Source organism: Mustela nigripes, chromosome 3, assembly GCF_022355385.1.
Source record: "Mustela nigripes isolate SB6536 chromosome 3, MUSNIG.SB6536, whole genome shotgun sequence".
Taxonomy (NCBI): Eukaryota; Metazoa; Chordata; class Mammalia; order Carnivora; family Mustelidae; genus Mustela; species Mustela nigripes.
The window spans coordinates 148,607,570-148,624,347 of record NC_081559.1 but is presented as its reverse complement, the minus strand read 5'-3'; the positions used below and the strand labels follow the sequence as shown (position 1 = coordinate 148,624,347).

Below are 16,778 nucleotides of genomic sequence, written 5' to 3'. Positions count from 1 at the left end.
TTCCTATGTGTAAAGGGTATAATTTATCTTTCTAAGCTTCGAATTACTCTTTTACTTGTGGGTACCACTTAAATTCCCTTCTTTAAATAAAATGGACTTTTATTTGTTTTATTTCCAAGGAGTATATATTGATTCTGCACATACACTTTTCTCTGGCTTGCTGCTCTAGTTTAACCCGTTCCTCTCTCTCTTGCAGGATTCATTCTTGTAGGGTTATCATGAAGGTCACGTGAATGAGTGCTCAGAAAGCACTTAAAACAACTCTTGGCAATTAGTACATGACCTTCAGGGTTTTTCCTTTTATGGAAACTCCTACAATTGTGAGTACCCAATTATGATGGCTTATTGTTAATAATGTGTTAATAGGAGTTATAAAAGAACACATTTTGCTCTTCCATTATTACCCAATACCCAGCATAGAATAAAATAAGCCCAAATAGAAGTCCAAATTTTATTAGAGAATATATCTAAAATACAATATTTATTAAATTATGATATATTATTTGAATGGAAATATACTCTGTATTACAATTATAATTATAACAATTTTACAGATAATACTTCATTTACATCTCTGTAATTCAAAAGTCACTAAATTACAACATAATTCATTTTCCAGATAACATTGCTACAAATATATAAGAATTTAAAATTTTTTTCTTGAATATAATATCTCAGAATCATAAACATTTATTTCATCTGATTTACATTACATAGAATCATGACTATTTCACCTGATTTACATTACACAGCTCAATTTATGTCATGGAATGGATTTGCACTCAATTATTCTACTTTCCTATGTTTTAAAGTTAGCATTTTTGTGAACAATTGTCTGTGCTCATCACCCCATGTGCTACGAACAAAGTCAAGATGCTTTGTTCTCTTATTCCTTATATTATATTCTCTCCTACAGAAAGGCTATTACCAGAACCAAAGCACCAGTCACAGCAATTCGGTCAAGCACGACAACTGGTCAAGTTCTTCACATTTTACTAATGAGGACAACAGGTGAGAGATAAGGATCTAGAAAACCAGACGCAAAGCAGCCAAGGTCCGATTCACCAAGGTAGATTTGTGCTTAGCTAATATCCCAAATATCCACTATCTGGATGTGGGCTCTGGGGCCATCTTATTTGAAGGACGCATTAATCTGTCTGCTGTGCAGTGGCTGAGCTGGGCGCCAATTGTCCACCATCAGTTCTTCAGGCTCACCCTCCTTATTGAAATTAAGCTTACGGAATTTCATCATCTAAAAGGCAAAATACAAGAGAAAAGATTTTAAAATACAAGTTTCCCAATAGTATTCACTTATGTGCTTATTCTCCCATATTCACCAATAGTCACTATACTTTGTATGTATCAAAATTCAAAGTTCACTTTGGTTCCCAATAAATATACAATCACATAAACATTATATATGTATGCTTTTAGTGACAAGTCAATTTCTGGAAAATACACACAAGATTGTTGGTGTCGTTCAGAAGGAAATTTTCAGTGGGCTTATTTTTATCCCCTCTTAATTTTAAAATCAATCATCAAAAGTCTATAAAACATTTCTGAGATGTAAAATAATAATAAAAATTCTAGATCCAAATTATAGAGTTTTGCTTTCTGCCCCAGGAAGATAAACTACAGCATCTGTACTACTGGATAAAGTGGTCCAGGATCCAAAAGCCCCAGGAGATAAGTGACTGGTGCGCATCTCTGCTTTAATGTACAGAAACACATAAATGAATTTAACATTAGTTAAATTATCCAGGATCCAAGTTCTTGTGGACCTTACAGAGGACTGTCCGTTTTCTACATTTCAACTGTGGGGGGAATAGAGACAGTCTATGGGACTATTGGTGACCCAGAAGCTACATTAATAACTTGAACCTCATAAACTATATTGTATGGGAAAGGTAAGAATCTGTGGTCTGGGCTTTAGAGCAATTTGGAGTGAGTTTTGATAGATAATTTTCTCCAAGGGATGGCTTTTCCTTTTGTCAGAATTCAGAAATGTATTCTGATAGAAATAATGAGGAAGTGGAGTGGCAGGGGTTAAGGGGGTAGGAGAAGAATAAATGAAACAAGAGTGATTGGGAAGGAGACAAACCTTAAGTGACTCTTAATCTCACAAAGGAAACTGAGGATTGCTGGGGGGAGGGGGGTTGGGAGAGGGTGGTAGGGTTATGGACATTGGGAAGGGTATGTGCTATGCTGAGTGTTGTGAAGTGTGTAAACCTGGCGATTCACAGACTTGTACCCCTGGGGATAAAAATACATTATATGTTTATAAAAAATAAAAATAAATTTAAAAAAATAAAATAAAAAAATAAAATAAAATAAATTGGAAAAAAAAAAAGAAATAAAACTGGGTAAACTCTCATGTGAGTGAGCGGTTACCTGTGAGTTACCATTGATATCTATGGAACCTTGAATGTGAAATCTCATGGTCCTGGGCCTCGATTTCCTTGTAGCTTATATAAAGGAATTTATTAGGTGACAGACACCTTTCTCACTTAACCCTCATGATTATCCAGTTATAGAGAGCAAACAAGCTACCCTAAAGTTATGGCTAATCCCAGCAAATACTTCTTGAATGCTGTTTATCTGCTAAGCACTGTTATGGACACTAGTTCCACATCTAGAAGCAGGAGCAGGAGGATTCAACCCCAGGTCTGTCCGAATCCAAAAGCTACGCTCCTCTGCCTGGACGAAGGGCTCGATCTCACTTGAAAAAACCGACCTGCTCACTGCTAACGCTGATGGGCTCCTTGAGCACAATCCAGGTCACGCATTCCAGAAGGGGAGGAGTGGTCAGTGAGCCTGGGTAGGTCCAGTAGTCCAGACTTCCAGGAAGGAGGCCACGAGGGTCAAAGTTGGTGAAGTCAGCACTCTTACCCTGGAACAAGGCAAACACACCGGTTACAAATGCCACAAGATCAGAGCGGGAGGAAGGCAGGAGATTAGGAAATAGCTATTCCCCTCTGGTTGCCAAAACTTTTTTTTTTTTTTAAGAGGTCCCATGTTGACCAGAAAACAAAGTAAAAAAGAAATTAAGAGAGATATTTGACTTGGAAATAGAGATGAGCAGATATGGGCAAGAGAGCCTTACTCTCTAATTTTTTCATGTCCAATTCTCATCTTGTCCTCTCAAATCATCCCTTATAATTTCCACTGTTATTAACTGATCACATCCAGCACTTACAACAAAACTGCTGCCACTGAAATAATGCAATTTTAGGCTTCAGTAGCAAAAATATAGTATCTTTGATAAGGAGGTAATTGTCTTCCTATTCTATCTGATCACCAGTTCAGGACTAAGGAACCCCTTTCCTTTCTGGACACTACACTTTCAAAGCATTAGATGTACAAGGCAGAGAGCTACAAGAACAGTGACAAGGTTGTTACAAAGAGAGAAAATTTGCTGTATGGGAATAGTTAAAGGGCACTAAAGATAACTAGCCTGAGGGTAAGTAAAATGCTCTTAGAGAAAGGGGTCAAAAGAAAGAAGGACCATGTTTTTTACTTTGTTTTGTTTTGTTTTACTGGGTATAATTAACACATAATATTATATTACCTTCAAGGTGCCCAACATAATGATTTGATATTTATGTATATTGTAAAATGATCACCACAATAAGTCTACTTGTTAACATGTAACAGTCTGTTACTAAGTTACAGCCCAGTTACTAATAATTTTTTTCTCTTATGATGAGAACTTCGAAAATCTGGTCTTAAAAAAAAAGTCTCCTCTTAGCAACTTTCTAATATGCAATGCAATATTATGAATAGTCACCATGCTGTACATTATATCCCCCATGACTTATTTATTTATTATTATTTTAAAAGATTTTATTTATTTATTTAAAGAGAGTGAGAGGGAGAAAGCACAAGAGGGTTAAAGAGTGAAGCAAACTCCCCACAGGGTGGGGAGCCACCGTGGGACTTGATCCCAGGACTCCAGGATCATGACCTGAGCTGAAGGTAGAAGCTTAACTGACTGAACCACCAAGGTGCCTGAGTTACTTATTTCTTAACTGGAACTTTGTACCCTTTGACCCCCTTCACTTACCTCCCCCCACCTCTGATAACCACCAATCTGTTTTCTGTATCTAGTGCTCACTTTTTTGTGTTTTTGTTTTTGTTGTCTGTTTTTTAGATTCCACATATAAGTGAGATCATATGGTATTTGTCTTTTTCTGTCTGACTTAAGTCACTTAGCATAATGGCCTTAAGGTCCACCAACATTGTAATCAATGACAAGATTTCCTTCTTTTTTGATGACTGGACAATATTCTATTGTGTATATATAATATATTATATATAATTATATATATTATTATATCATAATATTATCACATATTATACTGTATATAATATGTAATCATATAACAATATTATTATATATTATTATATTTTATATATAATATGTTACATAAATAGTTATATTATATATAGCCCATTTCTTTATCCAGTCATCCAGTTTGGACAGTTAGACTATTTCTGGATCTTGGTTATTGTAAATAATGAACATGAAGATACATATATCTTTTTAAATAAGCATTTTAAATCAGGTTTATTCCACATAATCCAAAGGGGTCAGCTAGGAGTAATAAGGGAGCCTTTCAGAAGATAAATGTGGCTTCAGTTTGAGGATAAGCTTTATAAAGCCAGAGCTGTCCTTGGTGATCATACGTAGCAGATGTTCAATGACCTAAATGTGGCTCTGCCGTAGAGAGAATTCAAACATGGGATGGGTTATTCTTCAGGCTCACCTCTGTTAACTCCTTATTAAAACACCACATGTCAAACCAAGACTATTCATTTTGATCCAAAAAGTTTCCTAAAACCAATGGGATATGAAAGTACTCTATTGAGGTGGCAAAAAATTCAACTGTACCTTTGTCTTTATGGAATCCAGGGCATCGAGCACTTTTTGTAGGCCTGGTCTGGCATCACCAATCTATGAAAGACACGACATAGAAGGTACTGGAATCCTGTTGGTACTACATCAGTGTTGATTTGAGCAGCTCTACCATAAAATTTTTCCAAGTAGTGCACCAAAGTCTCCCACTTGCTACGTGCCACTCAACCATCTTACTCTGACAACACGGGCACCACGAACTTCCCCACTTCCACGGACAACTTCCCTCCGAGTTCTATCCCTCCACCCCACCCTATAGTTCTCCTGAATATACCCCCTAAAAATCACCAGTGACCTCTAACTGCCAAAACAAAGAACACTGTTCAGTGCTTACCTTCGTTATGCAGGATTTTATACTATTGACTTCTCTCCTTTTTGAAATTCTCTCCTCCTTTGGCTTTCCCTCTGCCCTCCAACTTCGGCAGTTTCCCCTGACTCTTGTCATTTTTAGCCATTTCATTAGCATCTTTCCACTGCCTTAAATGTCTTACATTTTGCAGTTTCTTGGGACTGCATGCTCAGCAGCTTTACCATCTCCCTCTTCAGGCTTTTCTTGGATGATTTCATACTCATGTGTAGCTCCCACCTTGACATATGATGTCAGGCTCCATGAATCTCCAACCTAAACCTATCTCCACTTGCTTTATAACTGTCTGGAGGGCAGCTCAACCTGTAAGTCCCACTGTTGCCTGAAATTCTCCAATACTGGGTCACTGCCCTTGAGCCCTCCAAAACCTGATCTTACTTTAGCAGACTATCATGAAACAGTACTATCTAGTTAGGGACGAATTTTAAAACAAAAACCGGTAGTCACCTTAAGTATACCTCTTTTTCCTTTCACATTTCCCATGTATACACCCTTCACATTTAATATAAATAGCACCTCATGAATACTTCTCAGATTGTTTCTCCACTGCTACTAGCTACTGGGGGGGGGGGGGAGGCGGGGGGTTGCGGGGGGGAAACAGGTGCCTGAAAATATTTTGGAGCCAAAGGCATTTCCGAGGCTCTTTGGAGGATGTCCTGTTTACTCTGAATGTTCTGTTTGCTTAATCTTTCTAAAATTAAAAAAAAAATAAAAATTAAAATAAAAATTAAAAAAACAGGGGAAAAAAGAACTGGACCATCAACTAACCTGCAAAAAAATACCCAAAACAGCCAGTCCATCAGGTTGCTGCACAGCTTTTCCAAAATCCCCATATTTGGTGTTCCAGTGAACCAAGTGAAGCTAAAGCAGTGGGAGACAAAACCACAATAAATGAGACACATAATAAATCCTACAGGTTTCATCCAGTGATCTTTTTCCTCATAGCTAAAGGTTACTAAAAAAAGTAAACGTGTGGATAACTTAAAAAATAAACTTTTCTTTCATTTTAATTCTAATTATTTAGAATTTGGCATAACAGCAAATGACTTCATCAACTTCAAGACAAAGAGTTACATGTTCTTGTGGGAAGACACAAAGCTTATTTCTAGATATATATTAAAACGGGATCCTCCAATTTGAATTTATTTTATTTTTTGCTAATGATGTCCTTGGAAGTAGTAGAGAATGTTTTGCAGCATTCATTGTAATATCACAAATAAAAGTTATAAGAAGCAAATATGAAGTTCCTTTGTAAAAAAAAAAAAAGTTCATTTAGATTGAGTCAAATTTACAAAATTAAGGTTTTGAAATTAAAGCTGAATATCAATTTACATCTTTCCCTGGAAAGCAAAAAAGCGTCTCTTACCTCTGCAGCATATTTCTTTTTATCCACAGTGTGCTCAGAACCTTGCCCATCAGATGAACCCCAGTGAAAGTGAAACTGAATCAATCTGTAAGTGCCAGTGAGGGGTCCTCCTTTCAGCACTAAAATTTAAAATATATATATATATAAAATATATGTATATGTATATTATATATGTGCATATGTGTGTGAGTGTTTATATGTATATGAATGTATATACATACACACAATCATGTGTTTACACACATATACATACATATGCACATGAAACACACACAGTATTAAATATTACAGTCTAATTTAACCCTGTTTTGTAGTTCTAACTTTATGCCTGTAGCAACATTTTCGCTCTGGGAAAATTAAGTCCAGACTCAAGTTTAGTCTATAGTGCTGAACAAAATCATTTCAGCTGGCTTCTCTCCTCACTCGTGTTGGCTTGAAGGATGGATGTTTTTCCCGTCTGGTTTCTGAGCACAGTGATACTTCTCTTCTGGATTTGGTTAGGAGTCAGAGGTGCTGGTTGAGAAAGAGGAAATTTTAGGTGGAATTATTAAGTCCTCTGTGAATCACAGAGGAAGTGCCCGTGCAGCTGCTTGCCAGTGCAGGTCTGTGGCCCACACTGACCAGCGTGGGAACCCCTGCTCTACATGGCCCAGTGGCTGTCCTACTACCTGCTTTGCCAACCTCCGAGGCCAGTTCTTACCCCCCAGAATTTGTGAAACCATAAGCATTCTATTGATCTTAGTAGAATATCCAATTCTCCTTGCTCTGGCCTTCCAAATTCTCCAGAATTTGGATGGTCACTGGTATTAACTAGCTTGGTACATTAAAAAAAAAATTTTTTTTTGAGACTGATTTAGAAAGAGAAAGAGAGAGTGGGTGCATGAGTTGGGGGGAAGGGTAGAGGCAGAGAGAATCTCAAGCCACTGACTTGATCCCAGGACCCTGAGATCATGACCTGAGCTGAAACCGAAAGTCAGTTTCCTAACTGACTGAGCCACCCACATGCCCCTCCCATTAAAATTTTTTATTGAACATTTCTGACTTTTAATGTCCTCATCTGTAAAGTGTAATACATTCAATTGTTTATTACTTCACTAAGAGTTTGTTGATCATCTAACATATGCAGTACTCTATTGTCTCCAAAACCTTAAAATTCTAACTTTAATGACAGTCTAACGATTCCACTGTTCTGGTATTAATATAACTTTGTTAGAGAAGAACACAAGATGTAAGAATGGGACTAGATGTCATCTTCTTAGGCCACAGTCTGTTTGCAGATAATTAATGATTTGTGTGTTACAGAGAATTAATATAGTATGAAATCAGTTTCCCCATCCTCTCCATAATCTTTTTTTTTTAAGTTATATGTATTAATGAAATTTTACCAATATATTTAAAAGCTTTTACAATTAGTTTAGTTCTACCATCTGTTTTTATAAGTATATTTTAATAGCTTTGGGTTATAAATCTATAAAACAGTGAGCCCAAACTTACTTTGGCTTTGCAAAACAAAGCAACAAAGTCTGTACAATCAAATTTTCTTAACTTCACCCAAATACACATAAACAGTAGCAATATCCATTCATTTACCCAAAGGAAAAAATAGAGCTGGCTGGAAGACATTTAGGCCTTTCCTACAGCTCTTGATACAATCTCTCCTTGCCAGCTCTGCCTTACAATACACCAGGAGAAAAAAAGAAGGAATTAAAAAAAAGAAAAAGAACCAATCAGAAGTGGTGTTATAGATCTTCTAAGAAACATCGATTTGGGTATATTCTGATAAAATCACATCTTTTGAACCTTAAAAACAAATTATTATAAAAAAATTTTTTTAATCTAATAATCTTGTAAGGAAAGATTTAGCCTTATCTGCCCCCTCCCCTAGGCTTCTTCAAAAATGAGAAAATTCCCATTTTTCATAATGATATAACCTAAAAACAAGATATATATTTATGAAATAATTGGTACTGAAACAATTCCTTTATCATTACTTTAAAGCTACTAACTGGCTGATCCTAAAAAGCAGATATCCTAACATCATTAATTCTATCAAGTGGCAAAATAAATGAAATAAACCATATTGAGTAACCAGTGTAACTTACCATTTTAAATGAATCTCCTTTCCCTTTCAAAGAATCATATCAGAATCTTAAATTTTAAAAATAATAAAGCTTACTGGCTATTTCTTATTCTTATTCACTCTCTTGAAGACCTTAAGATTCCAGCCTAATTTATTTATTTCAGAGAATATTTAGAATTAGTCAAGAATATATTTGAGCTTTTCTTAAATAAGCTTTGTTAATTAAAAAAGAATGCTCTAGGTTCAATGATTAAACTTACTCAGTGCTAATCTATTATTACCAGACACCTGCTTTAGCTCTTGTTAAAATAAAACTATGTTGCTATGTAGATTAGAAGCCCATCATACCTAGGAGAGATTATTAAATTCTTAAAATTTAATTGCTACAAAAAGAAGCATTTCTTGTCTTCTTCAGCTAGTTAGCTATTTCTCAGCAAATTCTTAGCATGGAGTTTTGTCAATGAAGTCCCCCTGAAAACATCTTTATAATAATAAATCACCACAAACCCCAATAAAGGTAGCATATATATACACATATATGTGTGTGTGTGTATATATATATATATATATATATATATATATATATATTTATTTATTTATTTGCAAAATGAAAAAGATATTTGGTTGAGAGATATGGAGTTTGCACTTTTTCCAGATCTACTTATTTATTTACTTATTTGGATTGCTACTTGCCATTTCTAAACTGTTCCAGTTTAAAATGAAGTCTGTTTTTCTGATGCAAAAGTAATTTGAAAAGGTAATAGAAACTGCAGACTCTGTTTTTCCTCTTTAAAATCCAGCCCTGCTGGTGGGGGCCCTGAAGAGTCAATAATTTATTGTATCATAGAAATGTGTTCCACAGGGATGGGAGAGATATAAATGGGGTTTTCTACCAGGATATCTTTTTCAAGATTCCCAAAACTTAATTTAAATCCAAATCTCAACACCAGCTAATTTTAATTTCGATGATCTCCCGTCAGTTATACATTCTGCATACATAACACAGAAAATAAGCACTAATTATATTATAATCTGTCTTCCTATACATATTACTTAGGGAAGTTATGTAAATTCTGTTATTTGTGAAAATTAAGACATCACTCCAGTAATAAGACTATCTATGCATATTAAAAACTGAAAAATTAACATTTTAAAATTTTTTCTTCCCACTTTATTATTACTTAACGTAAGATGTACCCAAATAACCAACTAAAGATCTTAATGAATATTGATAATCTCTCTTAAATCCAATATACAGATATACAGATCATTTTCAATAATCTTTAGTTTAAAATTCAAATTTGAGGGATTTCTTATTAATGAAGTAAAGGACTAAGTCTACTAAAACTGCGGCATTTCCCAGAAGGTAAACAATCTTCTTTTATGAATACTTTTAAAATTATTAAATCATACATTGCTTTTTTTTTTTTTTTTTTTTTTTAGCAGTAGCCAATAATCCTAGGGTTGACATACTAAAATCAAGAAAATGAATGAGGACAAGATGTCGACAATCTATTTCTTTTAAATAGTGAGATATTTAGCTGTCACTTTCACTACGGTAAACAACAATTAAAAATCAACAGAACAGAAATTTTTAGTTTCAGGTCTATGGAAATCATAGAAGAGTATAAAAAAAGAAACTCTTTTGACATGAACATAATTAAATACAGAACTTAGAAGGCTTTGGTCAGATTTATAAATACTTAGGTTTCTGCTTATAACATTAACAGTATGCACAACAAACCCTTTCACTTGTTGCTATTATGCTTCCTTTTAACTTAAAATTATTCATGGAAGGATAATTTTTAAAGTTTCAAAAGCAAGTCCTTGAAAATCAAGCAAGACTCATGTATGAAGCTCTATTATGTCATATAGACAATGGTCTGTTTCAAATGAGCATAAGTAAACTGTTTCCTTCCTTTTTTCTTGAAATAATATAAACAGATAAAAATATTTCCATTTCTTCAGAACAGAAATGATATGAGAGTTGTATATAGACTGGCTCAATAATTTCAGGCATTGGTTTTTCAATATTTGCATCTAACATTGTAATAAAGCAGGAGAGTTTTAAACTCTTCCCTAAAACTTAATGAGTTAGCAGAAGTTAATAATTTGACTAGTATTTTTTTCTCCCAGATAAAGCTAGTAATAAAAGAACTCAAGCAGAGAGAGTTATTTTTTAATAATTTTTTTGAAAGCCTAACAGGATTAGCAACTTTTCATTTATTAAAGGTGGTTTATTTTTAAAAGAATTTAGAAGATTGATGAGAGCTTCCAGTTAAAGCCTATTAACCCCACAATTTTTTTTATTAACTCCACACTTAAAAATAATTATCTCAAGCTCAAATATACTAATAAACACAACCAGCTCATTTCCTGATAACTTAGCACTTAAGTTCAAGTTTAAGATAATATTTAGGATGTATTTGAAAACTTAAATCTATGAGAAATTCTAGAAGGCTGAAACCACACTAAAAATAAAAATAAATCAATTAAAATGAACTGAAGCACTATCAATGTAGAAAACAAGACATAAAAGACATCTAAAAATGTTAATGCCATAAAAATAACTCCTAACAAAAAAAGATGTTAAGTTGTCGACCTAAAATATCGAGTGACCAAAATGAAGAAATTATTTTTAGACTTCAGTGTATAGAAAAGCATATCAATTTTTAAAACCATGGTATGTACACATTAAATATTAACTCTGGTTATCATTCAAAGATTCTTATTCAACTTCTATTTTTAAGTGATGGGCATTTAAATTCCTTAGCATTCTGTTTCCTCATGTCTAAGTGAATTTGAATGGAATATCTCCATCATTTGTTCTAACTTGAGAGTCTAGGATTCTTTAAAAAAAAAAAAAGTCAAAAGGGCGTTTCTCGACATGGTATGATTGTTTGTTTTATTCTATAGATGTGTTTTTCCTTAATGCCAACATTTTAATATAGTCTTCATCCTAGGAGGGGTGGGGGAACGCTTCCTTGTTTAACCGGAACAACTGACAATGTTGAAGAAGTTTGGGCAAAGTTACAAAGGGATCTTTCATACATAAAGGAGAGCAGGTCATTCTAACATTAACTCTTCCACATCTGTCAGAGTAAATACTCCACAATTTCAAATCGCAGGGTCTTTCCAACTTTTCCTGGCCTGGAGTCTCCTCCAAGACACCAAAATCCTTCAAGCCTCACAAGTTTTATTCACCCTGTAAAGTCTTTCCTGACTTACACAGGATGACTCCTAAGTCTCTTTCATGTTTCCATTGTTCCTTGGAATGGAACAACACATGTCCTTCTTGGACTTGCCAAAGTCATGGTCAGCATCTGTTATTTCTCTGCCTTTCCACCTGAGGCTTGCCCAGCATGAGTTCAAGGGATACAAGAAAGAGACCAGGCCTCAATCCTGCCTTCATGGTACCTAGCTGATCTTACATTCAGTTGGCGTTAGGAAGGGTTTTCTTGTGGTGGTGTTTGGCTTTTTTATAAGAACTGAGTGAAGAACACGTGTGTCTCTAAAGACATAGGTTTGAGACCCCATTGGAAACACTTTCTTCACAATCTAAACATGGCTTTAATAATATATGTGTTACTCACCAGGAGAAGTACTTAGAAAAGTGGGGCTAACTCTAATCAGTTACTGCTTGTGTAGAAATCCATCAGGACTCGACATATCCATGCTAAAATATGTAACTATATAACATCTCATATAAAATAAGTATATACTTTAATATGATAAATGGGATGTCCAGGAACATATAAAAATAAAATGTTTAAATCCCATTAAGTGATGGCAGGTAATCTTACAGCTCATTAGAAACTTTCTTCAGAAATCTTATCACAGGTGCAATCCCTACAACAATTGCCTAATAAAAGCAGTCAAATGGTATGAAGACATGGAAACAGCAATGGTCACTTACTGTGGAATTATTACGTGCCAAGTGCTGGGCTAGGTGCTTCATATCTACTGTCCCATTTAATACTTCCTCTGTGGTAGAAACTACTCTTACTCCAATTTTACAGTTAAGGAAACTAAAAATTAGAGAGATTAAGTTGCTGTTGTTCCCAGGGCCACTGAGCTGGTTAGTGGCAGAGATGGAACTTGAGCCCATGGCTATCTGACCCCATTCCATGCTCATAGTTGCTATTCTAAATGCTGAAATCCATTTTCCAGTAATAATATACTACTGGAGCAATTACTTCATGACCAGATTTGTAAGGAATACAGGGAATTATCTCATCTGGTTCTATTTGTTAGACATTTGTTTCCTCATTGCTCCAAAAAAAGTATCCAATGTCTATGTTGCACCAAAGGAGGTATATACTGGTAGACTTGACTCTCATTGAAAACGATGATCTCACTGATAACACTGAAACATACATTCATTGCATCTCTTTTTGTAGAATTTGATAGGTACAGACTAAAATAGCTCACTTTAAAAATAAATAAATAAATAATAAAATAAAATAGCTCACTTTTTTTGGTCTTTGAATAACTAAATATGAACTTTTATAGCATCCTTTCTGTATGTATAATACCACCAAGACCTATGGTCTTGTCCTATTATAATCAAAGTATACAATATTTTTAACAGGAAGGGAAGAAATTTGTTTCCCTCATATTTAGCCTAATCATTTGAGCATTGTTTCTTTGGAGTGGGAGGCTTATTTGGGAAGGCAGTATAGCAGAATGATTGAAGGAATGTCTTCAGGAAATATCCTCTATTAAACCTAATAATCAAAGTCTAATTACTCATTATACTATGCCAGAATGTGTGTGTGTGTGCTTGTGTGTGTACTGGGGGGAGGTGCACCCAGGGCACAGGTAGGTTGAAAACATTTCTCAGGTGAGCTGCACATCACCCTCCAACAAGTTGTCTTCCAGAATCACTATTTCAGAAATCCAAGTGTCAAAAAAGTGTTTGAAGCAGGGGGAGAAGGGATTTTTTCCAAATTGGATGGAATATACAAGAGAGCTAACAAAAAAGAATGGTCAACTAGGCTATGACGATTATAATCACACTTATATATTAGTACTATCCACCGTTACTCCAAAATTTTGACAGCATTATTGAATGCATCCCTGTTTCTCTGTGTTCTCTTTTTGCCCCATGCTTTCCCTGCTCCCATACCATCACCGCTCATCATGTGTTTGCAACGACCTTCAGAGGAAAGCACTCAGGAAAATAGGGCACTGGCAATTAAACCAACCAGTGGGCAAAGAAAGCTGCTACCATGTCTGAATGGGATTGTTCTCCTGTTTCTAAATAAGAAAAAAGCATTCAATGGGCATCATGTAAACAGCCCCGCTACAGATAAATTACAGTAATTGGTTTTGTCAGCAATGGGCCAGGTGGGCCAAGGCCCACCCACTCTAAAACATCTTCATTTGTGGAATGAATTTCTGGGTGGATACCAAAAAATACTGCCTCCTCTTAGCACATTTGGACCCATAAATACAATGTTTCAAAAAATTTTCACTATTTTAAATAGTGAGGTTTTCATCACTCCCCTGTCTGCTGCCTTGAAGAGAGCACTAAAGAGGCACTTTTTATTGGATAGGATCCATTCTGGAAGGCAAATATTTTAGAAAGAATCTTAAAAATTTCAGTTTTTGCAAATCTCCTCCTTGCTGATCTTCACATCGCAGCGACCTTGCCTTCTGTGACTTGTCACAAGCAGATCACAGTTATTCGGTGCCCTACATAGAAACCAGGAGTTGTATAGAGGAGCAACAGCCCTGGGCCACTTCAAAGTAATTGGCCTACTTCTCAGAGCCTGGGCCCTAACAAAGATTAGCAAAGTAGCATCTTTGAGTACTGAGACAAACTGTAGTATTAAGCCACTGCTCCTGATTCCTCTCATTAAGCTGGGAAAGTACTGGGTAAAAGGCACATGTTATTTTTTAAACACTGACCTGCTTTGTCCTGGGAGTCATCGAATTCCACGTTGAAAGAGTGACCGTTGTTGATGATCCTGCGAGAAACCGCTTGCTCATAGGAAGGAGACAAAGCCTTCAGGGCAGGGTCATGAATGGCTGCTTTGGTGTCGATGTCAACAGGAGACTGGCGCTGTCCCTTGGCAATGGGGAACTCCTTATGCCAGTGCTCGGGTCCTAGCGGTCAGAAGAGATGTGTGAATCCCCCAGTGTGGGGAAGGGCACAACCAGAGCCCTAGAAGGGGGCAATAATTCTGGAGCCAATGTGATCTGTTGCAATTTTGGTGGCCCCATTTAGCTGAATACCTCTGGGAAAACAATGTGTGCCTCAGTTTCATCATTTGTATTATGGGGTCATAACATCGGCATCGGAGAAGTTGTGAGAACTGGAATCAATACACGAAAGGTCATCGAACAAACAGAGTGCCATATAAATATTACCTATTTTTACCCTCATTTTACTGAATTCGCAACTGAAATTGGGCAGACACTACCGCAGGGCTTGTGGTTAGCATTTAGGATATTCAAGCTCATTTAAGACCTTGGAGCCGGTTGGGATTTCTCCCTGGAGTCCTCCTACTAAATGTAAAGGCCGAGTCACTGCTCAGACCCGGGCACCTCTCTTGTAAAGATCAGGGAAGCCCCCACGCCACCCCCAGATGCGCAAGGGGCGCCAGCGCATCTTTATTTTGCGTCGGTTGGCTTTGGAGAACCCAGATCAGTAGCCATGATAAACCCGGGTTCCTGGTGACCCCCTAACATTAAGAGATGAGAGATGATGGGTAAACTCAGAAATCACCACGATGGATTCAAACCAGCCCATGAAAACGCCCCGGGACAGTAAGTGCTGAGCGCCTTAGCCACAGGTGGTGCTGAGAATGAAGTGTGTAGGGGGAAGGGAGAGTCCCCTAATTTTTCTGCAATCAACAACTAAAATTTTCCCGTTACAACCCTTCCTCGCTTCCTCCTAGGTCTGGTTAGGATAGTCTCGGCTCGGGACCCGAAGGCAGCTGTCCTCCAGTCCCGAGGCTGAGGCTGCGCTTCTCCTCCCTCCCGCCCTACGCGCCACCGCTGGACGCCGGGATTCCTCGACAGTGACCCCGGGGGCTGCGGCAGCGGGGGCATCCCAGCGACAGGAAGCAGCAGGCGGGGCAGGCTCGGGGGCACACCTTGCCTCGGGTGCTCCGACTAGCCGCGGTAAACAGCAGGTGCGGGCGCTGCGGGGCCGGGGCCCGGACCGGGGCCGACCCTGGGGCCCCGGGCGCCGCCGCCGCCGCCGCCGCGCCGCCCTCCTGCTGCACTCACCGTTGTGCTTGCCGTATCCCCAGTGATGGGCCATGGTCGTGCGGCTGGTCGAGGCAGGGCAGGAGTTGGCGCCGTTCTAGAGGCGGCTGCTCCTCGGGCGCCTGCACCGTGTGTCCGCGGGTCGCGCCGTCACCAGCTTTTATAGGCTCCCGCCAACTTCGCGTTTCGGGGGCGGCCAGGGGGAGGGAGCCCCGGGTGGACCTGGATGAGGGGAGGAGGAGGTGACGGGCGGAGGTGATCTCCCAGTGCTTGGGGCGGGTCAGGCGGGCGAGGCACCGGGGGCGGGGAGAACGCCCTCTCGGCGGGCGCTCTGCCGGGCTTAGGACCTCCTCTCCTGCCCCCCGACTCCCCTCGGCCCGCGGCCCGGGCCCCGGGTCCCTGGGCTGGCAACGAGGTTCCAAGCTCTGGGCGCGCGTGGTGGTGGCGGCGGCGGCGGCGGTTCCCGGGCTCCTGGATGGGACTGGGGCTGGCAAGCGTCTAGGAGCACCCCATCCCCCTCCTGGGTGCGGAGTCTGGCGGCCGTGCTGACTGCTCGGGACCCGGGCCCCTGGTTCTTTTCATCCGTCGTCCGCATTGTGATCGCATCCCCGGCCTCAGAGCCCTCCCGCCCCACCCCCTTGACCCCACCGGCGCCAGGGTCTCCAGCCCCGAGGGTTTACTGCCGGGTGTCCCCGGGCGGGGACTGGCAAGCTAGGTTAGGAGCTATGACCTTGGGGCAAATAGGGATACGGTCCTTGAGGCTCTGGGGAGCGAGCAGCTTTGCGTACCGAAAGCCACGCGCCCCCTGCTGGACGGCCGTGGAATAAAGCGA

General features: G+C 38.6%; 1 protein-coding gene across 2 annotated transcripts; it reads right to left on the bottom strand.

Annotated features, from left to right (window-relative positions):
• Positions 1-437: 437 nt before the first annotated feature.
• On the bottom strand, positions 438-16,058 carry CA2 (carbonic anhydrase 2). 2 transcript variants are annotated; one of them, XM_059394811.1, is made up of 7 exons: positions 15,968-16,058; positions 14,642-14,839; positions 6,649-6,767; positions 6,051-6,143; positions 4,892-4,954; positions 2,735-2,890; positions 438-1,252 (listed from the first exon to the last, which is right to left on the bottom strand). In XM_059394811.1, the coding sequence occupies exons 1-7, from the start codon at positions 15,999-16,001 to the stop codon at positions 1,133-1,135; spliced, it is 783 nt and encodes a 260-aa protein (XP_059250794.1). In that variant the 5' UTR covers positions 16,002-16,058; the 3' UTR covers positions 438-1,132. The 2 variants fall into 2 exon arrangements, with proteins under 2 accessions (XP_059250794.1, XP_059250795.1); XM_059394812.1 differs by lacking the exons at positions 6,649-6,767; positions 15,968-16,058 and having other exon boundaries at positions 14,642-14,817.
• Positions 16,059-16,778: the final 720 nt, after the last annotated feature.